This window comes from Micromys minutus, assembly GCF_963924665.1.
Source record: "Micromys minutus genome assembly, chromosome: 1".
Lineage (NCBI taxonomy): Eukaryota > Metazoa > Chordata > Mammalia > Rodentia > Muridae > Micromys > Micromys minutus.
In genome coordinates this window covers 121749768-121760836 of record NC_137969.1, presented here as the reverse complement: position 1 = coordinate 121760836, position 11069 = coordinate 121749768, and the positions used below count along the sequence as shown (strand labels likewise).

General features: G+C 44.2%; 2 protein-coding genes and 1 pseudogene across 3 annotated transcripts in view; 2 read left to right on the top strand and 1 right to left on the bottom strand.

Annotated features, from left to right (window-relative positions):
• Positions 1-52: 52 nt before the first annotated feature.
• Positions 53-3047, top strand: RPL9 (ribosomal protein L9). The gene is made up of 7 exons (XM_080939430.1): positions 53-424; positions 513-628; positions 1016-1111; positions 1839-1971; positions 2287-2367; positions 2756-2870; positions 2975-3047. The coding sequence occupies exons 1-6, from the start codon at positions 379-381 to the stop codon at positions 2860-2862; spliced, it is 579 nt and encodes a 192-aa protein (XP_080795556.1). The 5' UTR covers positions 53-378; the 3' UTR covers positions 2863-2870; positions 2975-3047.
• Positions 3048-5462: 2415 nt separating this feature from the next.
• Positions 5463-11069, bottom strand: part of KLB (klotho beta) — a gene marked incomplete at its 5' end in the record, with an annotated part of 32746 nt that continues 27139 nt past the window's right edge. The window contains 2 exon segments of the mRNA XM_080909634.1: positions 5463-6767; positions 9457-10600. Coding sequence (XP_080765760.1) covers positions 6379-6767; positions 9457-10600 — 1533 coding nt within the window. The 3' untranslated portion in view covers positions 5463-6378.
• On the top strand, positions 6862-7415 carry LOC308414412 (large ribosomal subunit protein uL22-like; annotated as a pseudogene). The gene has a single exon. The product of its transcript is annotated as a large ribosomal subunit protein uL22-like (transcript).

Here is an 11069-nt window from a genome sequence, read left to right as displayed (position 1 = left end):
CTACTGCGAGGTGAGGAGCTTAGGGGCTGTGTGCCTTTGGAATCTGAACCCATCCTCTCTTGGGGACCTCGGCGGCGTGGATCCGATGCCCCGAGTCTTTGCCCCAACTGTCCCCCTGCACATCGTGCGTCCTTTGGATTTGGTGGTGCGAGCTGGAAGTTGCGTTCCGGCTTTCTGGCCCACTTCGGTCGCAGCCATTCCGCCATGGCGCATCGAGCCGGGCTCTCTAACACTCCTGCCCCGGCCCACGCGCCCCCGGGCCACTGGTCACCGACCCACTAGTGTCTTTCTCGCCGGATTTCCTAGCTGGCGATTTCCGGTATCTGGTGTAGGACTTTCCCCGTTCCAGCTTTCTTACCCGGGTGTTTGTGTTTCAGAATGAAGACCATTCTCAGCAATCAGACGGTCGACATTCCAGATAATGGTAAGGGGGCTTCGCGCTTTGCTCTCAAGTCTTTCTTGCATGCTCTGAGCCTTGGCCTGTGGTCTCAAGAGTTAATTTTCTCTTTCAGTCGAAATCACTCTGAAGGGGCGCACAGTCATTGTGAAGGGCCCCAGGGGAACTCTGCGGAGGGACTTCAATCACATCAATGTAGAGCTGAGTCTTCTTGGGAAGAAAAAGAAGAGGGTAAGGACTTGTAACCTCAGGTGCTGGTTTATGGGATTCCGTGCCTTTGGCAGTGCGTGTTGTCACATACCTTTTGGAGTCAGAGGGGTGACTTTTAGCGCTGCCAGTTGGGTGCCTGAAATTAGAGAGGATTTTGCTTTGGTGAAATTAAAATCAAACCCAATGCTGGTAAGCCTGGTAACTGATATTAAGTCCTACCCCCGAGCCCCCAAAATATGTGGCTTAGTACTTTTTCAGACCCAGTTCTCTGAGTGAACTTGGTTGTGTTCTCAAGGTTTTGGGGGGGGTGTGTGTATCCCTTCGTGGCCAGTACATGTGACATCTGGTGCATTTGCAGTAGCCACTAAAGATGCTGTGTTTTAATTCTGAAGTTTTGTTCTGTTACAGCTCCGTGTTGACAAATGGTGGGGTAACAGAAAGGAGCTGGCCACTGTCAGAACCATCTGCAGTCATGTTCAGAACATGATCAAGGGTGTCACACTGGTAAGGTGTCCCCCACCCCATGCTGCTCTTTTACCCTTTGGAAGAGGTTTCTTGGATGTGTTTTGTATGTATAAATGTCTAGGGCCAAGATGGACTGTAGACTCATAAACTAGGCCATTTCAGGTTTTCATGCATGGACATACTACAGATTAAACCTAGGAATTTGCTGGGCAGGCTCCTATACCTCAGTTTCAGGGGCTGGTTTTGTTTTGGGAGATATGCTGTGGTGGAGATGAGATTTCTAGTTGGTATGTGTGGGACTCATGGGTTAAATATCTGAAGTCACTGTTAGTTCCAAATCCTTTCTCCCAAAATATAGTTAATGCTGAAGAGGTTTGTTTCTCATAATTGTACCCTATACTGTCTCTCATGGACCTGTTGGATCGTGTTCCCTGTGAAGAACTGTGCCTTTTATTTAGCTTGATATTCTGACGTTCCTTATTTGGTGGTGTCTATATTCTAATGCCAAGAGGGAAGATCTTGTGCTCTCGTTGAGAGGATGACATGAAGCAAAGCTTTCTCCGGGAGCTTTAGTAAGAAGCTGCAATTTGCAGGTGGTGGGTAGGGTGTGTATATTTTCTAAGTTAAAAGCAGACACAAATCTGGGCCTGTTGGCATACATGTGTAATCCTAAGGGCAGCTAAAGAAGAGGAATCTCAATCTAAGCCAGCCTAAACTGAAAACTAAGTTGGTTCAAGATTGCTCACAGCTTGCTTGTTTGATGCAGGGCTTCCGTTACAAGATGAGGTCTGTGTATGCTCACTTCCCCATCAACGTCGTTATTCAGGAGAATGGGTCTTTGGTTGAAATCCGAAATTTCCTGGGTGAAAAATACATCCGCAGGGTTCGGATGAGGACAGGTATGTGTGGGCCTTCAGGAATGATGGGGAAGTTCTTTGTCCTTGGGACTTAGGTGAAGTCATGGTGTTTAGAAGTGGTAAAGACATCTCCTTTGGTAGTTTTGATGGCTTAAAGCTTTTCTGAAGAGGGAGTATGTTGGAATAGTGAAATAGCTTTTTGTGGGATCTGGGAGTCCCATTTGTCATCTGTAGTAACAGTATGTTCAGAAGTCCAACCCTAAAACCTTAGAGAACTTGATTGGCTGTTTGGAATTTTTAAATAAAGTTTATTTGTGAGATCTCATGTTAATGATATTGAATACACACCTCTTTCAGGTGTTGCTTGTTCGGTCTCTCAAGCCCAGAAGGATGAATTAATCCTTGAAGGAAATGATATTGAACTTGTTTCAAATTCAGGTGTGTATATTTATGTCTGTTATGCTAACATTTTATCTGAGTCTTGAGGTTGAATGTCTGATTTCTGTTTCAAAACTTCTCTGAGAAACATGAAGAAAATTATTATAAATCTGTTCTATATACATTTGTATACTGTACTTTTTTCATGAGTACAATACGGTTGTATATGCTCTGCTTGTTTCTGAAGTTCAAAATGGTTGGCTTTGTTGGAAAAGTGTTTTTCTGCCTATATTGGAGTGTGTGGCACAGTGCTCAGTTGCAATCCAAGGATGGTGAGGGGGTCCTGCTGTTAGTCTCAGTCCGCCGGGATTGGTTTCCATTTAGCAGGGCTTTTATACGATGGCTTTGGGTAGTGAAATAACAGCTTTGCCTATTTCTTCCTGTATAGCGGCTCTGATTCAGCAAGCCACAACAGTTAAAAACAAGGATATCAGAAAGTTTTTGGATGGCATCTATGTGTCTGAGAAGGGAACCGTACAGCAGGCTGACGAATGAGACCTCAGGTGGGTACAGCTGACTGCTTCAGATGCACATGGTGTGCTGTAAAAATGGTTAAAGAGCTTTTTTGGAAGGAATATTAACAAGTTTGTGTATTTGTTTTTTACAGTTTCCTAGCTCCAGAAACAAGACCCTGATCACAAGTACAATTTGGGGACAATAAAAAATTTAGATATTTTGTGTGTTCTTGATCTCTTCTGATTGCTTAGTGGGTCAGCTGATACTCAAGCACCAAGGTGTTTTTGGGTTTTTTCATGGAAACAAGTAGCTTAAAAGAGCACTGACAGGCAGCCTTCCGAGGGGATGTTTAGTTAGTGTCGAGCACTTCAGGAAGGCTTGACCCAGGCATAATGCTGACTATTGGGTGGACAGATGTCTCAGTAAAACATGCAGGTCGTGATAGTTTCTTTGTAAGCTTTAGCTTTGTAGAGTTAGCATCGATTATAAATTATAAACCTGAGGTTGTAGGCTTTGAGTATAGGGTTCTAGAAGTAACAGTCCTGGTGTGTATGAATTATTTCCCTACCCACCTGAGGAGTGAACTTGTGAATGCTAGTCAAACACCCTTAGTCCCAATCTTACTGGAGAAGACTGCCCCCTATGATGGCTTCAGACTCCATCTTGCCTCTACCTACTCATTGCTTGGATCATGGGCAAGTACCAAAACACCCAGCTTTTTTAATAGCCTTGAGACCAATTTTGTTCTTTATGAGTGCAGTTGCTGTGGTTCCCTTTCACCTTATTTGAGGCAAGGCAGCAGCATGTCTTCTATAGTGCTCAGGTGCAGGTAGAACCCAGTTGTTCTGGGATATTTTCCCTGGAGCTAGAATTGTCAGCAGTAAACTAAGAGTAGCCTATAGTATCCCTCTCTAGCCCTGGGCTGGCTGAGAGCACTTGCTACTCAATCTCATTAACTCTGATACCTTGTAGCCATTCAAGGCCATGGGCCCTGTCTCAGGAAAGGGCTAGGGTCAGGTGATAGTGCTTACAAAGGTAATAGAGGGCTTCCCCTGTCTGTAATCCTAGCTTTGCAGGGGTGGAGGCAGGAAAGGATCAGTGTCAGATGTGTAGACAAAATACTTCGTTTACCAGATGTTAACAGATAACAGTCATATTTAAAAATTTAACAAGTGGGTTTTATTGAATATGTAAAATGTGATGTCTATTTCTGCAGCTGCTCGGTTGAGGTAGAACTTTACCTTGGTATATCACTAGATCATAAGCAAATGGTACGATCCTTATATATGCCCCCATTCCCCAAGTGTGGCAGCAAGAAACCATTGGGCTAGGAACTTTACATTTGGGGAACTCAGCAAGGTAAATTTGGGGAGGAGTTCTGAGCTTAGCTTAATGAAAAACATTAAATGGGAAATAATTAGTTGGTCTGTGGTGGTATTTTCCTATAGCCCCTGCAGTGTGGTTGAAGTTATCCTGAGATAAAATAGTATGCTTAAGTCCAGCTTGGGCTGTATAATAGGCCCTGTCTCACAAAACAAAGGGATGGTTAGTAGAAAGCTGAACTGGTCATGGTAGTACACCTATAATTCCAGCTTAGGATCACTGCCAGTTCTAGGCCAGCCTGTTCTGCCTTAATTTGAATTAAGGGTTGCTTCCAGGTTCTTTGCCTTCTGCATCTTTCAAGGCTAACATGGAAGTTTATAGAAGCTAAATGTTTTTATCAATAGTTTTTCTGGAGTGAACTCTAGTGACAAGGAAAAACCTAACACCTCTGGGGTTAAGAGCACTTACTGCTCTTGCAGGAGCCAGGTCAGAAGTACCAGGTGGACATCCATACCTTGGCAGGCACAACAGTTTTAAGGTTTTAGGGTTTTTTTTTTAATGTCTAATGGTACAGTTTAGTCAACTATAATGGGTGTCATCCTAAAACCTAAAAACTGGTAAACTTGGAAAGATAAGTCGGTGCTAGTGAACGCCTGCAGTTAGAGGACCCAGGTTTGGTTTCCAGCATCCATTCCAATTGCAGGGGGTCTGATGCCTGCCTCTTCTGACTTCCAAGGATACACATGGAGGCTAAGCACCCATACACATGAAAGGAAAAACCTGAGACTGAAGGGTAGTTGGTTGTAACCAGGAGTAGAACAGGTAGGTCTGTTAGATTTGGCTAGTCTAGTAGCAACTTTATCATTTTTTCACGTCTCTGATTTATTTTTAAGTTAGTGCTGATTATAAGAATTATAATACGTTGGGGGCAGTGGTGATGCGCCCCTTTAATTCCAGTATTTGGGAGGCAGAGGCAGGCCTACAGAATTCTAGGATAGCCAGTTGTACACAAACACTATCTTGAAAAAACACAAAAAGAATACTAATTATGCCTTAAATTTGATATCTCACATTGGGTAGATAAAATACAATTTAAGTCACTTTAACATTTTAGGATGGTTTATTACTAAGGCTCTCTGGAAGAGCCACTTTAAGTCTAAATTCCTGAAGAAGGTTGACTAGCTGCAGGCACTCTACCTGTGTGTATGAGGAAGCTGAAGCTCTGGGAGGCAATGCAGAACTCTACAAATAATTGTTTAGTCCTTTGACTATTATTGGTAATTGATAGTAAAGTCTTAAATTTGATAAGTGTGCCAAATCGTGTCGCCTAAAAAAATTGAGAGTAATGGATGTAATGCCAGTTTAATACCAGAAGTCCAAACTGGGCATAATTGTGTACACCTTCAATCCCAGCACTTGGGAGGCAAAGGCAGATGGATCTCCTAAATTGCAGCCTGCCTGCTTTCTACAGAGACCAGGACAGAAAAACCCTGTAATGAGTCCACTCACCCTGCCACAAAAATAAATAAAAATTACAAGTCCAGTGAGTTAAGAAGTGCCTGGATTTTTTTTTTTTTTTTTTTAGAAAAGCTAACATTAGAGCCTCTGCTTTAACTGCCAGTGGACAAAAATAATCTAAAATTCTGTCTGTACATTCCTCTGAGGACAACCCTGACCTAACGAAACAAAACACCTTGTTTGATAAAACACCTTGTTTGATGTGACAAGAATATGTCACTAACTGCCCAGTTTAGTTTTAGCTGGGTGTGGTGCACACCCTGGTACCCAGAAGACTTGAGGCAGGTAGACCTTTGTGAGTTTGAGGCCAGCCTGGTCTGTGTAGCAAGTAATGTGGCAAGCAGAGCTATGAAAATAGATGTCTCAAAACAATGACATCAAAATAGGTTTAAACTATGAAATCTAAGACAACAAGAGCTCATTTTTTAAAATTGATTTCTTTACCATGAATAGTGATTGCTATTTACAGAAGAAAGCTCGAAAAAAAGGATGTGATATAGCAATTCACACTAAAGCAATGTTTAGGGTCATGCCAGAGTTCCTGTCAGGATGTCTTCAGCTCGAAGAACAGATTCACTGATTGTCAGTACCTAAAGGATTATTATTTGAACCACACTTGAAAGGCATTGATTGTCTTCACCTGGGTACACATCTCTCACATTGTAAGTTACCAGTATATGGAACTGGAGTGACTTTAAACTGACAAATGATAGTTTAGCTAAAAACTCGGCTGTGGCCTTTCTTCAGTGGTATGTTTTGCAAGTTCCTTGCTTTCTGGAATTTTCTTGTCTTCCGATGATGAAGAATGGTGATTGACAGGAGAACAGCCAGAGTGGAGGCGAAGCAGCAGCCGAGGAAGATGAGTGCTCTCTTCTGTGTGAGAAGTGAGCAGTCGGTACATGCCGTGTCTGCTGGAGGCTGAGCACAAGCTGGATGAGTGCTCTCAGACGGGGAGCCACTGCTGCTGATCAGCCTGCTATAAAACTGCACAGAGGACTTAGCTTTGAATTCAGATGTGAAGAATCCAAATCTAGGCTTCAATTTCTCTTCAGTCAGTTTGAATGCATAATAGCCCTTGATTTTGACCTTGTCAATGAGATATGCTGGGGAAAGAAAAACATTGATCACTAATGGATAGTAAAGTATCTTATAAGAATTTAGGCTCTTCCTGTAAGCGGCCAGAGGTGACCTGTAAAGATGGTTCGCTACTCCCTTGACCCAGAAAACCCCACAAAATCATGCAAATCAAGAGGTTCAAACCTTCATGTTCATTTTAAGAACACCCGAGAAACTGCCCAGGCAATCAAGGGTATGCATATCCATAAAGCCACCAAGTATCTGAAGGATGTCACTTTAAAGAAGCAATGTGTGCCATTCCGGCATTATAATGGTGGCGTTGGTAGGTGTGCCCAGGCCAAACAGTGGGATTGGACACAGGGACGGTGGCCAAAAAAGAGTGCTGAGTTTTTGCTGCACACTCTTAAGAATGCAGATTGTAATGCTGAACTTAAGGGTTTAGATGTAGATTCTCTAGTCATTGAACACATCCAGGTGAACAAGGCACCTAAGATGTGTCTGCGAACCTACAGAGCTCATGGCAGGATTAACCATACATGAGCTCCCCCTGCCACATTGAGATGATCCTCACTGAGAAGGAACAGATCGTTCCAAAGCCAGAAGAGGAGGTTGCACAGAAGGAAAAGATATCCCAGAAGAAACTGAAGAAGCTAAAGCTTATGGCATGGGAATAAATTCAGCATAAAATAAATGGAGTTAAAGTAAAAAAAAAAAATTTAGGGGGCTGGAGAGGAGCATCCTCTCAAAGGTAAAGGGGAGGAGGGATGGGGTAAAGTACTCTTGGGGGTACTGGGAAGCAGGACAACATTTGCAATATAAATAAAAATTTTTTAAACTTAGTTTTTATTGAAACATGTAAATAAAGTTATGAAGTCATAATTCTTATCTGCCCAGGGCTTTGTGCATGTGAGATAGACTACCAACTATATTTCCTAGTCCTTGTTGATTCTAATCTCTGCAACACTGATTTTCAACCTTCCTAATGCTGCAATCTCTTAATACAGCTCCTCATGCTGTGGTGAGCCAACCCCATTACTACTGTTCTGAATCATGGTGTAAATATCTGATAAGTGACCTTGTGAAAGGGTTGCTTGCTCCTCAAAAGGGTCTCAACCCCCAGGCTGAGAACTGTTGCTACAGTACATGTGTGTCTTTGTGAGGGTGTCAGATCTGGAGCTGGAGTTACATCTAGCTGTGAGCTGCCATGTGGGTATGGGGAATTGAACCTGGGTCCTCTGGAAGAGCAGCCAGTGTTCTTAACTACTGAGCCATCTCTCCAGCACCACAATATTTTTATATACTGGGCAATCTACTCTAAGGAAGTAATTAGAAATGAATTTCTCTACAAATATAATATTTCAGTGAGGTGCTACTCCCACTGAAGGAAGGATGGTGTGTGGGGGTGTTTTTTGTTTGTTTTGAGACAGGGTTTCTCTGTATCCCCAGCTTTCCTGGAACTCACTCTCTACACTAGGTTGGCCTTGAGCTTGTGGAGTTTATTCTGCCTCTACCTCCTGAGTGCTAACATTAAAGGTGTGTTCCACTACCACCACCCAGCACATTCATAAGAGCAGTTTGTCTTTTCTTTTGATGATGGTGGATAATTTTAATAATGGGGCTGAAGAGATAGCTCAGAGGTTAGAGCAGTGGGTGTTCTTCCAGATGTCCTGAGTTCTAATCCCAGCTACCACATGGTGGCTCATAACCATCAATAATGAGATCTGGTGCCCTCTTCTGGCCTGCAAGCGTACATGCAGGCAGAATGCTGTATACATAATAAATAGATATAAAGACACGGAGCACATCTAATGTTTTTAAAAAGTTGGGACGGGTGTGATTACCCATGCCTGTAGGAGGAGCAAGAGAGAAGTTTGTGACCATGAGACCCTGTCTTGAAAGAGGAAATCAACTATGTGGCCGCTTTGAGGTCGGTTGCTGAGCACACATAAAGCCCTGAGTTTGCACCCAGCACCCCAAAGAAAAACTTTGGGGAGTGGAAAAGTAGGTCCGTGGTGGGGTGTTTTGGCTAGTGTGTATGAGGTCCTTAGTTAAATTCTCAGTGCCAAGAAAAGGGATGGGGGGTATGGGGATGTAGCACAGCCAAATGGAACCTGGGTTCAGCTCCCCCCCAAAAAAGTTGTAGTCAAAAGGGCAATCACCTCAGCTCATCTGCATTGGCAATGTCTGGGAAGCTCACTGGAAACGATCCAAAACGAATGGTGCTTTTCTTGGGAAGTGAGATTTCCCAGGGGAGAAAATGCTTTGCAGTTTTTCCATGATGCGGTTATGGCACATTATAAAAAATGTGGCGGCCCAGATTTCTAATGCCATCACTTGGAAGGCAGAAGCAGGGTAGGAGTTAGCTCAGGTTACTACTTAGACCCTGTCTAAAAAACATTAATGATGAAAGTAAAAATTAAAAATTTAGCTAGACATGACAGTATACCAGCTTTTAATCTCATCCCTGGGAAGGCAAAGGATGGTGGATCTCTGAGTTCAAGGCCAGCCTGGTCTACATAGCAAGTTTCAAGACAGGACTACATAGAGAGACAGGGCCTCAAACAAAACAAAAAAATTAAATTTCGATAATAAAGGCCTGTTTCAAGGAAGAAGTCTAATGGACAGGAGTTGAGAGTCGGTGGTGAATTTTATACCTAGGTTTTCATTGCTGTTAAGTGTATATACCTTGCCACCCCTCTATGTCCCAAACCTTACCTTTCAGAGCCTCCTGGACATATTTCTCCAAGTAGTACTTTCGGATCTGATCATCCTCTAAAGCTAGATCATCGATGCCATTGGCTGTGATGTAGATATCCATGTCTCTGTAGTTCCTCCGGATCCATCCAAGGAGCTTGCGCATTCCCCAGGGTGTTACAGCCAGGCGGCTGGGAGAGCTCAGGCGGGTGATGTCCTGAAGGAACTGGACGTCCCTGTCTGCCACCGAGCGGCTGCTATTCAGCTGCTTGTGTATCACGAACCTCGTCGTGAAGTGGTTCAGTGCGTAGAAGTCGATGGTACCCTTCACCAGCCTGCTCTCCTTCACGGTGAAGCGCGGCAGGACCGAGCTAGACAGCCCACGCTGGTGCTTGGCGGCAATGTATTCCTTCATGGCCAGTGGGTAGTCGCCAGTCTTGAAGAGTGGATCTGCAAACCAGGCGATCTCAAACTGGAGGAAGCGCTCGGCTGCCTTCCAGTGAGAATCCACATAGGGGTTGGCAGGTTCTGCCCAGTCGGAATGTAAGGACAGCGACACAGCCCCATGCTGGACCGGCCTATACTGCCTATCATAAAGGTGCCAGACCTGGGCATGGGCGATCATCAGGTTGTGGGCCGCAAGGTAGGTGTCGTTACTCGTGCGGTTGTACATGTCACTCAGCCTGTTAGGCTCATTGATGGTGATCCAGAGCTTCACCAAGTCCCCCAGCTCCCGGAAGCACAGCCCTGCGTAGTCCTGGAAGGCTCTGGCTGTGTTGGTGTTTAGCCATCCCCCACTGCTCAGAAGCGGCGTGGGGAGACCTAGATGGGAGTGGGTCGGGTGGTACAACGTCACCATGGGGGAGACGCCCAGCTTCAGTCCTTCACTCACCACACACCTGTAGTACCTTAACACTTGTCTATTAACTTTAGATAGATTCCCAGTAGGAAGGATAGAGGTCCAGTCCAGAGCAAACTGGTAATGGGTGACTTTCATTTTTGCCAACATTTCAACTCGCTTTTTAATGCTCACATAATCTGTGCATTGGGACGGTCTTGTTTTTAGCCTTACTCCTTCCACTCGGTATAGCAGTCTGTTGCCGGTGACATTCCACACATACAGGTGAGGATCAGTGAACTGTGGGGAGGAGACCGTAAACTCCGGCTGTGGAAAACAAACGTATCCAAGGTAAATTGAGTGTGGCTCCTAGCACATCCCACCTGTCAGATCAGAAGAGCTGAGCCTCTCAGTGCGTGATAAAGGATAACTTTGTTCTTCATAATGGTCTCTGTATTCAAGATGTTGGTAATATGGGAGAGAGGACCTTCTTTATCTAGCCTTCCAGAGAGACCAGGAAATACCAGGACGGAGCCACACACAGGGAAGGCAGACCGGTTGTTTGAGAAAAACCCAATAAGCCATTTTCCAGCTCACTTGACCTAAAAATCCAGGTTATATAACATCTCATGTGACAGTTCAAATATTTGGTACCCTCAGTTGAAGCAATATTGAAGGACAGATTCTAAGCCCTGTCATAAGCTGATGGCACAGGTGACAATGTGGTTGTAATAGAGTCACGGAGCCGTGCATGCAATCCGAGGAGGCTGGTTGACAGACTATAACTGTTGACTGT

What these genes read in the sequence shown, in the direction of transcription:
- RPL9 (XM_080939430.1), top strand. Translation starts at nt 379, where the DNA reads ATGAAGACCATTCTCAGCAATCAGACGGTCGACATTCCAGATAATG. An exon ending in CAGGGTTCGGATGAGGACAG is followed by an intron (nt 1,972 to 2,286) that starts GTATGTGTGGGC and finishes CACCTCTTTCAG; the next exon opens with GTGTTGCTTGTTCGGTCTCT. An exon ending in TGAACTTGTTTCAAATTCAG is followed by an intron (nt 2,368 to 2,755) that starts GTGTGTATATTT and finishes CTTCCTGTATAG; the next exon opens with CGGCTCTGATTCAGCAAGCC.